This window comes from Dendronephthya gigantea, unplaced genomic scaffold (genome assembly GCF_004324835.1).
Source record: "Dendronephthya gigantea isolate DGI-Jeju-01 unplaced genomic scaffold, DenGig_1.0 000076F, whole genome shotgun sequence".
NCBI classification, from domain to species: Eukaryota; Metazoa; Cnidaria; class Anthozoa; order Malacalcyonacea; family Nephtheidae; genus Dendronephthya; species Dendronephthya gigantea.
In genome coordinates this window covers 1045001-1056705 of record NW_021163086.1, presented here as the reverse complement: position 1 = coordinate 1056705, position 11705 = coordinate 1045001, and the positions used below count along the sequence as shown (strand labels likewise).

General features: G+C 36.6%; 2 protein-coding genes across 5 annotated transcripts in view; both read right to left on the bottom strand.

Moving 5' to 3' along the window:
* Positions 1-340: 340 nt before the first annotated feature.
* On the bottom strand, positions 341-9078 carry LOC114531981. Of its 4 annotated transcripts, none has more exons than XM_028553577.1 (3): positions 8802-9078; positions 3936-4013; positions 341-2023 (listed from the first exon to the last, which is right to left on the bottom strand). In XM_028553577.1, exons 2-3 carry the CDS (start codon positions 3975-3977, stop codon positions 989-991), a joined length of 1077 nt encoding a protein of 358 aa, XP_028409378.1. In that variant the 5' UTR covers positions 3978-4013; positions 8802-9078; the 3' UTR covers positions 341-988. The 4 variants fall into 4 exon arrangements, with proteins under 4 accessions (XP_028409378.1, XP_028409379.1, XP_028409376.1 ...); XM_028553578.1 differs by having other exon boundaries at positions 8854-9078; XM_028553575.1 differs by lacking the exon at positions 3936-4013.
* Positions 9079-10874: 1796 nt separating this feature from the next.
* Positions 10875-11705, bottom strand: part of LOC114531893 (quinone oxidoreductase-like) — a 21597-nt gene continuing 20766 nt past the window's right edge. Inside the window, exon 9 of the mRNA XM_028553493.1 lies at positions 10875-11031. The gene's annotated coding sequence lies outside the window, so the exon portion shown is untranslated. The remainder of the gene's footprint in view (positions 11032-11705) is intronic.

Here is an 11705-nt window from a genome sequence, read left to right as displayed (position 1 = left end):
ATCAATATGTCAATTATAACTGATGTAGCTTCTTACTGTATTTGAGCTATTTTGCAATCTGATTGGTCAAGATAGCCATCATTTATCAGCTCATATACGGCGAATAGCAAAAGAAAATGGCGGACAGTTTTGCTTAGGAGTGATAAAGAAATTAAAACACTTTTTGAAAGGGCTTTTCCCAGAGATTCAAAACAAGTGAATAAAAGATTAGGTGTAAAACTGACAAAAAAAACAGCTCTTTGTTCATGAAAAAGGGCTTTTAATTAAATTAAATTTAAGATGTAAGCATTCCTATCAACAAAATAGCCGGTCTCGATATACAGTTTTAGGTTTTACGATTTTGTTTAATGAAGTGTTCGAATATAGGAACAGCATATAATAAAATTTTGCCAAATTGTCTATACAAAAACAAAATGAATATCTGCTGAATAAAAATCAAGTTCTGAACCGTTCTAAGTTACAAACAGTTTTTCCTTCTTTGTTTTTGTTACTCGCAAAATGGGTTCGAATGTTTGCCTCTAGCTATTTATAATTGCATGGTCAGTCCGAGCCAATTTCCATCTTAATGCTAGAAAACAGGTCCTTGGCAGCATCGCTATTTCTGACACAATCATTATATATTGCTGCCATATGAACAGCAAATTCCATAACGAATACGTCTTCTTTTGCTCCTTTCTCGATCCAGCCGCATGTGTGCATAGCGATCACCTTTCCTTTATCATCAAACACAGGCGATCCACTAGCACCATGAAAGAAACTTGAATCATAGGCAATCTTATGCTCGTAGGTATCACTTGAAATTTCCGGTTTGCATGTGAGGAGTGGAGGGAGTTCATTAGGTTTTAATGTCGCAACTCTGCCGATTAATTCATCACGCCACTGGGATATGATTCGGCAGTCAGTATCCATTTTTTTCTCTGACTCGTTGGGATGGCCAATGACAGTTACAGTAAGACCGGTAAAGCCTTCGGGATTATCTACAGATATGTCATCGCCGAGAGCAGGTTGACTGATCAGATGCATTCTTCAATCCGAGAAAAATGTAATCCAGGCTTTTCTCTTTGTTTTCGGCATAAACACGGTCTATATCCACTTCAACCTCTTCCAATCCATCTCTTTGATTTGGGAACAAATAGTTAAACGATACAATCACTTTGGACGGGTCTCTATGTTTTGCAATGAAATTTTTAATCTGATCATAAACGTGATAATTCGTTAATATCACATCCTCTCTGATCAGAAAACACGTCCCCCCAGGGCATCCTTCAGTATAAATATGACCAACTGATTTGCTTGCTGAAACGAGGCGTTCCATTAGCCAAACGGACTTGGTTTGGTCAATTGGCTTGGAAAAGCTTTCTTCGATTAAAGCAGCCAGATTTCCACGTTTTTCTCTTTCAAGCCATGTATAAGCATACTCTTTTGCAAATTGTAAAATTTCTTGATAAAATTTCGCGTCTTCACTCTTGCCGCCATTTGACTCGTCACCACTATACTCGTCACCACTATATTCGTCACCACTATACCCCATAAACTCGTCTTCTTCAAATTTCTCGGCCTTGATTTGTATGTTAGAACGAGGGCACGTTTTTGATTCGGAACGGCTTTCACCACAATTTTTTTTTCTGGCATTATACTTAACATCAAAAATGTAGTTCTCACAATGTTTTGCTTTTGAACTTAGGGGAACATCCGACGCAGTATTAGTTGAATGAAGCGTCCATTTTTCTGGTTCTTTGAAACGGCCGTCATTTTTTAAAGCGTTCAGTAAGGTATCATCTTTTTTAGCCAACACACAAATGTATTTCACTTTATATTCTCCGTATGGAATGTGGGTTATCTTAGAAGAATTCGGTGGACGATCGAGATTTATAAAAATGAGAATCTGATCTGAGACTCTTGACTTTTCAACTTGCATTTGACGATTAAAAATCTTATTGGCTTTTGATTCTGATAGCTTATAAGTACGTATTCTTGTACCTTGGTCCAGCCAACCACATGGCAATTCTTGACTGACAATAACCTATTGGTGAAATGAACACAATTCAGATTTTGAAATAGTAGTGAACACAGACACGAAAGGATTTTGCCACAAACTGACTGCGCTATATACGAAAAATTAAAATAATTCGGGTATTTTTATCAAAGGAGATCTGATGTTACAGACCCTCCAGTCCGGTATGGACACGCTTCCAAATAAAATATCGTTTCCACAACGAGACGTTACCCGGAGTAGAGGTTAATCGGAGTTTCGTCTATATAAAAACACAAGCTGTGAAAAAGAATATCGCTAGGAGACAAAGCGTCCGTTTAAAACAACAAAACGTTTCTAAAGGCTTTACTAAAGGCGTGTACTCATGCAATATAAGCGGAATTTCCTCGATCGAACGAAAAATTCTCTTCTCTATTGTGAGAAGTTTACCGAAGCGGATTCACTGGATCGACCACAGTTGTCTAAAAAGGATATTGGAACTAGTGATTTCCGTGACGTCACGCAAGTGAGTCGCTGTAAACTCAATTTTCTTCACTGTGCTCTATACTGTTTTGAACACACATTATTTCAAATCGTGGCACCTGGGGCCGGTTGTATCAATCCCGTTTAGCTTAAACGGTGGATAAGTCAAAGCTAAATAACACCCCTACATCTCGCTCGAATGAGTCAATTGAATATTATGTAGTGAATATGTAGTTGTAAACAAGAATCTTTGTATTAAGGTTAAAAACATTTAGTTCGGTTGTTGAATAAAACGATAGTCTTGCCTACTATTTTGAGCTTAACCAGCGTTTAAGCTAAACGGGCTTGATACAACCGGCCCCTGCAGATTATGATTCTTATATATATTACCTATCAGTACGATCACTCTAATATCAAATTTTATACCTTGCATCTAAGTATGAAATAGAAGATGCTAATTTTTTATAAACTTTCTGTACAGGATGTCTCAAGGGCTCAAACTACCTACACAAACCAAAATATTTCCCTAACGATGCGTGCGCGTACGTCCAGAAGACATTTTCCAAGTGTAAACTTTTTTCTGATACACCCAGGGGCGGATTAGCGTTATCTCATAAGTTTGACTATATTAAAGGGCCTACTTGCGTTAGCCTAAAAGGGCCCACCTGATGACGCCATTGAAGGAAGACAATCTAAGCGTTACTTCAAAAGTTTGACCATATTAAAGATAAATTTATAAAGACCGATATTAAGATAAATTCATCTAGATTTATATTATCGAGCGCGAAATATTGATAAGAGATCAAAGAGATTGCAAAAAATCACATTTTTTAAAACCCAAAAATTTAACTTTCAGTATATAGAAATATAGGGATTTTTTTAATCGTTGTTGCACAATAAGCCTCGTTTTCGTGCAATATGAAGGCGCAGCCACTAAGTTTCGGAATTGGTTTATATACTATATCTTACTTATTTACATAATGTGCGTTTATATATGCTAAGCTAAAGCCCTTTAGTAAATTATGTCACCGATATGTTGACATCGATGGTCTATATTTATCTATAACATCAGTCAGCAAAATGTTCGGAATGTTTGCCATTGTTTGGTATGCACTGGGCTTGCGTAACACGCGTAAAAGTGCAACTTACGATACAATACTGGTTTAACTCTGTCCCGTATTTGCAAGACATAATTTCGGTTTTCCTGTATTCCGATCGAGATCTTGACTTTATTTTTTTTCAATTATTTCCAATAGGCTCGATCGCAAACAGGTTTTGAGACATTGCAAGCAATAACAAGCATTCATAGCAAGGGCCCCCTTATTTTACAAAAGTGGGGGCCCACCGGGGCATCGCCCGGTAGGCTAATCCGCCCCAGGGTACACCCTGTGCATGCTTTGTTTAATATTCTTTGTATATCATTTGTTCTGTTTAGATCGAGTCATCCTTGGATATTTGCTTACGTTAAATATTTGCTAACCGGTCGTCTTGATGTGATTTGGGTGTCATTAGTCATTTTCATATCAGCTGAAGGATCTCAGAACAAAGTACATCAAAGCTTTAAAACAAAATATCAAAGATCAATTCAATGGAAACCTCCCTATTATCACCGCATTTGAAATATTTAATCCTACGTGCTTAAGTTAGTAGGAGGAAAGAATTAAGCTGGATTCAAAGAATATGGAATAGCTAGTGTAGTATGTAATATATGTATTTATGCTAATTATACTAATCATGTGTATATAAGCTAGGTCAGCTAATAAATTGGATTGATATACAACACTACATTTGGCGACGAGGTACGTAACATGAAAGAGTTATTTCGAACGAATTGGATAAGTCCTTTTCAATGGATTCCAGTAGGCCTAGATTCCTCGAATGGCTTGAGGATGTCGAAGCCAAATTTGAGCTAGTAGATTGGCCAGAAGGAAATGATGGAAAGGTTAAAGTGCCTATATCACTCGTGGAATCTTTATGCATTTGAAAAGAATGTAAAAAGTTAGTTAATATATTAAAAAAGTTTTTTGATTTAGTGCAACAATTTTGAAGATAATAGCCTTTAAACTACCTGTGGTTCCTGAGTCCCAGGCATTCGTGAATATTGTTTATCTCGAAGTGGGGTACCCAACCTTGACGATATTTTAGCTAGAGACCGTAGCAGAGAAAGCATGAAACAACATGACAGAGAAATGATTGGTAATACGGACACGGCGGGTCGTGAAATAGTGACAAAAGCTGAGCCGACTTTTGCCATTAAGGGCCGTTATGGAAAATATAGCTCACGGTATGAGCTTGAAAAAAATCAGAAAGCAATGTTTGATTCAAGTACATGTAAGAAATGCAAATTCTGTGGGTAAGAAGTGCAAATTCCTCACCCCAAGGGACTAGCAAGTTGCCCTGCTTTTGGCAAAGAATGCCGCAAGTGTCTAAAGAAAATTCATTTCGGTCGATGTTGTCAAAACCAAGATACAAAAACTAAATCAGTTAGGGCAACATGGAAAGCTTGTGAGTCAGATTTCAGACAGTGAAGGGGTAGTTGGTCATGTCTATGAACTACGGGGTGGCTTGCATGAAAGAGTAAATGTTCAAGTTAATGGGCAATTAATTAACTTTGTTATTGACACTGGTTCCAGTAGTATGATCATGACTAAACAAGAATACTTTAAGTTCAGTATGGACAAAGAAAATCCTCTTAAGTGTACTGATGTAAAGTTAACGCCATATGGTTCCAATGATACACTAAAAGTAATCAGGAAATTTAATTAAAGCAATGATAGAATATCAAGATAAGCAAGTACAAGAAACAATTTACGTACAGTAGTTGATACTCCAGAGCGGCAAAGGAAAAGTTCTCTACTGAGTAAAGCGGTAGCTGAGAAGTTAGGAATTATATATAACATTTAACATAAACAGAGGATCAGTATGTAAAGTTATGGAAGGGCCAAGCTCAGACAATAAAGCGCAAATAGAGAGATCAAGTTTGAAGTCCAAAGGGCAAACAGGAGGTGCGAGCGTTAAACTTCAGGACGTTATTGCAAAGTTTGAAGATCGATTCCAAGGAGTCGGGACTCTGAAAGACAAGAACGGAAAGATAAAGTATGTCAATCAATATATTTATCGGTAAAACCAGTGGCGCAACCACCACCAATTCATCTAGAAGACAAGCTGATAAAGGAATTTGACAAGTGGGAAGATAAGCAAATAACAGAAACAGGACCCAAAATTGAAAGAATTCCTGAAGGGGAACCAACTACGTGGTTGTCTAACCTAGTGGTAACAGCAAAGAAACTCAGTGACCAGGAATTGCAACCATATGCTATAGTTTTTCCTGAGCTCTCCGTTATAGACGGATTGTTATTGAGAGGTGAAAGATTGGTTATACCTAGAAGCTTACAAAAAAGAGTTGTTGATGCAGCGCATGAAGGTCATCAGGGTACAACAAAGACCAAGGGTTACTTAAGAAGCAGAGTGTGGTTCCCAGGGATGGATGCCCTAACTGAAAGGACTGTTCGTGGATGCATGGCAAGCCAAGTTGTGACGCCTCAGACCTCAAGACTACCACTGAAGATGACACCACTGCCTGATGAAGTTATGGAGAAAGTAGCTACTGACTTCTAGCATAAATACATATATTACATACTACATTCCTCCTCTTCTTTAGAATTACTATAAGTCCTACCTATATTAATCGTTTCTCTCTTTTTTTTTTCGAAGTTTAAACCAGAAACAAAATACAGTACTATACATTCAAATTATACTATAATTCAAATTGTTGTAATGTTCGAATTAATAAGTAACTTATTAATTGTCGTGTCCGCTTATCTTTCACACATAGTCTCTATATTTATTATTCATGGTTGCCTTTCTCACTCTACTGGATCGTCTTAATGGCTGCCTTTGCATTCCCGTCTGCGGTGCCTCATCTGATTTCTCTTTGCTTTCTTCTTAAACTTCTTCGTCCGATTGAACTAATTCATCGTCACCTATCTCAAATTCGAGATCTCGATATTCCCGAAGTTTCTTCATCTTTGATGCATCTCTCGTAACAACATGACACCATTGGCTCCGAGCTGTTATCATTGAACCATTAACTTTAATTACTATATACAGTACTTCTCACTTCGAAATGGGGCGGTAAGCTTGTTTCTTTTTTTCTGCGGAACCAATACGGCATCTCCAACTTTCACTTCATGTTCTTTTACGTATCGTTTGCTATCAGCGTACGCCTTCATCATTTGCTTCTTTCTTTGATCTTGCTGTTGTACCTCTTTGTCATGATTGTAGGGTGTAACTAACTTCATTGTAGGAACTTTCGTCTTGAAGTTTCGATTGGGAAACATTAAGTCTGCAGGGGATTTGCCTGTTGTTTGATGGGGTGTTGCCCGATAGTTGCGTAGGGATTTTTTCGCTATATTCTTCATGAATCTCTCAGCTTGTCCATTTGCTTTGGGCTCTGCGGGCGTAATATTTCGTACCGTAAAACCACTTTCTGCCGCATATTCTTTGAATTCTTGTTATCTAAACGGAGGTCCATTATCGGCAGTAACTTCCGTTGGGTATCCGAATTCTGAGAAAATTCTCTCAAATTTCGGAATGACAGCCTTTGCTGATGTAGATGTCACAACTTCAATGAATGGATATCTTGAATATTTGCACACAACTAACAACAGATATTCTCCGGATGGGAGTGGGCCATAGAAGTCAGTAGCTACTTTCTCCATAACTTCATCAGGCAGAGAGAAACAATTTTAATCGTATAATATATATTAAAATATATTAATATATATTAAAATATAGGTAGGACTTATAGTAATTCTAGAGAAGAGGAGGAATGTAGTATGTAATATATGTATTTATGCTAATTATACTAATCATGTGTATATAAGCTAGGTCAGCTAATAAATTGGATTGATATACAACACTACAGCTAGGATTGAAATGTTGACAGATTACTTACAACAACACTACAACAGAAGACAAAGAAGGCCAGAGATTAGAGTTACAGTACTTTGTGGATGGACAAGTTTTAAGGATGTTCCTCCTGAGCTTCCACAATTTTACTGTAAATTAGATCAACTCTTGAATATGGAGACGCATTGTGGCATCGAGGTTTAACCAATGCGCAAAGTGGTAACATTGAAAGAATACAGAAAAAAGCATTCAGAATAATAGTACTGGGTGTTGATTATTCTGTAGCTTTAAACAATATTAAGATGCAAAAATTGAGACATGAGAACAATTGGGTCAATTATATCGCAAACATGTCTATGTCAGACCATCATTTACACAACCTACTCCCAGAATGTGTTGGAGATACAAGACAAAGAGAAACTAGAATAGTCATATATAGTGTATGCCATAAAGTGCTAAAATCGTAGTTTAACAAGACCCTAAAGTTTTGAAGCTTTTTAGCTTGATTTCTAATTTTAGCCTAATTTTATTGTAAATTTAGATATCTTAAAGGAGCAGTGTCACTGTGTGTGCATCTTTTCTGCGCATATATGAAACTTGAAATAACAGGCTGTTTTTTCAAGCTTATCAAACGCAAGATGGCGGCTACTCAGGGGGCAAAGCATGGTGGCAAACGCCATAATTCCGGCAGGAAAAGAAAGTTTCAGGGCGCAGAAAGTTTTAGTAGTTATATCTTTTTAGAAAGAAAATATTGTAAATGCGTGGTATTAAGCTTTCACTTCTCCACCTTTTGACCTGAGGGCCTTCCTCAGGAGAGTTAGTATGAACTATATACTAATTATGAATTATATATTATTATTTGTATATTTTAGGCAGTTGTCATACCACATTTGATGCAAAGTGGTTTGAAGACGCTGCCACACTGCTCCCTGGTTATATTGGAACATAGCTGTCAACAATAATAATAATAATAATAAAGATTTCTAGGCTGTTGGCACAGGCAAACATGGAAATACAAAAACTTCAAGAGTAAGCAAGCCCAATGGTGGGTTAAACGGCCGTTATGCCTCATACGGATCTGGAAACTGGCTTATATATACTCTGGAGGCGAGATTGGGGTGACACATTACAGCCATGATACGTACATGTATACATCTTTGTCCTAGTCCACATTTTTTGTGGGGAGAGAGGGCCAACTGCCAAGTAATGTAGCATGTCACCGACAGGCGGCGATGTATTGTTTGTTAGCCGGTGAGGAAGAAAATATATTCAAAGTATATGTACTTTATAACAAACATTTAATATAGCCATCACCGACTGAAGCTTGACCAAAAATGTAAATATCTATTTGTCACAATTTTCAGATTAAACAATCTTACTTGTCGCAATTTTTAGATTAACTAACCTACAAAATATTGATATATAAATCACAAACCTCTACTGGCTCTCCAGATTTAAATGCTTTAACAGAAGCCTTGAAAACATACCAATGTATTGGGCTGGATAAAATAGAACCTTCCTGTTCTTCGATAGCCTCTTTCAGCGTTTGATCTTCTCGCCCGGAACATTGTATAGAATTTTTCTTATTTCCATCTCCAAGGACATGGAATTTTATTTCTTCCATTATATTTATTTTCACTTTTATGGCTAAAGGCACAGAGGAGATATGGACAGAGCTTGACTCTTCCGATTTTTGAAAGTGAAACTTGAAAGTTGAAACGATTCACGATTGTGTTCCCGAGGTTTTGCCAAATACACGTCATTCTTACGTCATTTCCACGCGCCACGCGACCACCCATTCTCTTCTGGTAAGCTCCTTCGGCCAAATTTCAATAATAGCAAAAGTATAGAAAAAACGCTGTTCGAAAGGTGAAAAATTTATGTTTGTGCGATCTGATTTGCCTTGTCGACTGCCATGTTTGACCCGAATTGTCAAATTGTGTTAATGTGTTTGCCAAAGTGAAACGTTGTCGGAGCTGCTTTTTTATTGTGTGTCAACTAGCAGGCAGAGAGTTTGCATATTTGTAGAATAACAATATCCAGCTGATCTGGGTGTAAAAATCAACCAATCAGAAGCCAGATTTTCGACAAAACTGAATTATCATTTCATTCATTGCATGTCTTCGAAACTCGAAAATAGTAAGTAATTTTATTATATTTTTGCGAAAACACATTTTTTCCCAACTGTAAATTAGAATTTAAAACTTTTCGCCCTTCACACTATTAGTTAGGAAAATAGGGACATATAACAACAGGCGCAAGATAACTCGATTTTGTTGAGACGCCTTATGACGTCATGATCTCAGATTAGCTGGATAGGACGAATTTCAAAGAATACTTCTAAATTCGCGTTTTAATTTTAAAATATTGACAAAATACACTACAAAACATTTCGAGTTTTCGGAGTTATATAGCTTTAACTCGGGCTATCTTTAAAATAGGGAACGGGGAACAGGGGAACAGGGGAACGGGGGACGGGGGCGGGGAACGGGGGAACGTCATTTTTGTGTGGCAATGTAATAATTTTTTTCGGTACATGCACACTCTGAAATTTCGTGTGTTTATTTGCTTTCATTGATAAAACTGATCCGACCTATAGTGAGATTCTTCACGTGAACATTGGACAAACTGAATGCACATTTGTTTAATCGTTTCATCGCGTATTTTCCGGCTATGTTTCATTGAACAACTAGGCAGCTTTAAGATGCTTTTACTGGCGAACTAAGAAAATTTCCGCTTTTTACTGTAATAAAAAGAAAAAAAATGCCAAGTGTCATGAGAATGGCTAATTTTGCTTTCTTACCTTTCGAAATCTATAAAACCTAAAAAACCAATATAGCGACAATATAGGCTATAGCGACAAAACTTAAAATATTCATCTCTTCAGCTTTTGTTTTATCGGCGAGTCTAATATAGCATAGTCTCCGGCCCTATAGAGCCATTTCGTAGTTATAGTTGTTTACTGTATAACGTGTTCTGGCACTTGTTTAGTGCACCATTTTAATGTTCAGTTTTGTTTCATACTTAGCCTGTTTTCCATTTAATCGCGTAATTGTCGTAAACAAGTCATTTTCATCGATGATTGTAATTTGGTTGTAATTTTTTCTTTATATTCTGTATTCAAATCGTCAATGTCGACTGCAAATATACTATCACATCAGGCCACTTTGACATGTTCAAGATGCTAACGGTTAAATAGAAACAAGACATGCATAAGTGCAATACAGTGCTTGTATATCAAGTATTTATGCATAGTTTAGATAGAGTACTAGTCTAGTGCATATACTGTATGATTATCGTTGTATTCTGTTCAATGCATACAGTGCATTTCAGACACTAGTTCAGTGTCAAGTTAATAGTAAAAGATCGAAAAAACATTTAAATATTGACTGTACTATTTGTGTACGCTTGAGTGTAAAAAATAGTTATTTTCCATGTTACCGGTTCCCCCGTTCCCCATTTTAAAGATAGCCCTTTAACTCGCAGAGGATATCAGTTTTTTTAATAATTAGCACCATTTGATTATTTTACAAATATTCACTGAAAACAATAATAATCATGTATCTTCACTCTCAAGCAGAGTTGCTGTTCGATTACATACTTTTTCAGTCCTTTTTCAAACTTTTTTGATCAATTTTTCACCAAGCATATTATCCCTGGAGTTTCTAAAGAAAATATATTTTAGCTCTTACCTTACACTACAAAAATGGTAGGTAGATAGGTAAACTTTATTTAAAACCAAGAAACACGCTAGCCCCATCAACTCTAGGCTGGTTTCCATGAGGGGCGTGTTTAAATTTCAAAAAAACAGTTAATATGACTACAAAACAGGACAATATACACATGCACAGTTATATGAATAAGTATAGGATGCGTTTCAGTGTCCAAGAACAATTGATTTAAACAAATGAAGCGACTCGGCTGATTTTGCTTGGCTTGGGAGCTGATTCCAAAGCATAGTCGGCACAGAGTTGGCTAAAGGCATAGAGGAGTTATGGACTAAAGGAAATGGACCGTGGACGAGAGGTTACAACACGAACCGTTATAAAGGAAGCAAGAATGAATAATTGAAATTAGCGGATTGAAGCTATATATATATATAAATATCGGTCACGTGATTTTACTACATACGTTAATTTTATGAGATATCGTTGAAAATCTGTCGTGAAAATTTCTGAAATGTCATAGTAAGGTGAACAATATTGTAATAATAAAGAAACAAGTGATAAATGATCAAAATAAGCCATGTTTAGTGGTCACGTGATTGATATTTATATATTTCTATATGTATTGATCGGGACAACCTTTTTGATAACGACTGTATATATAATATATATAT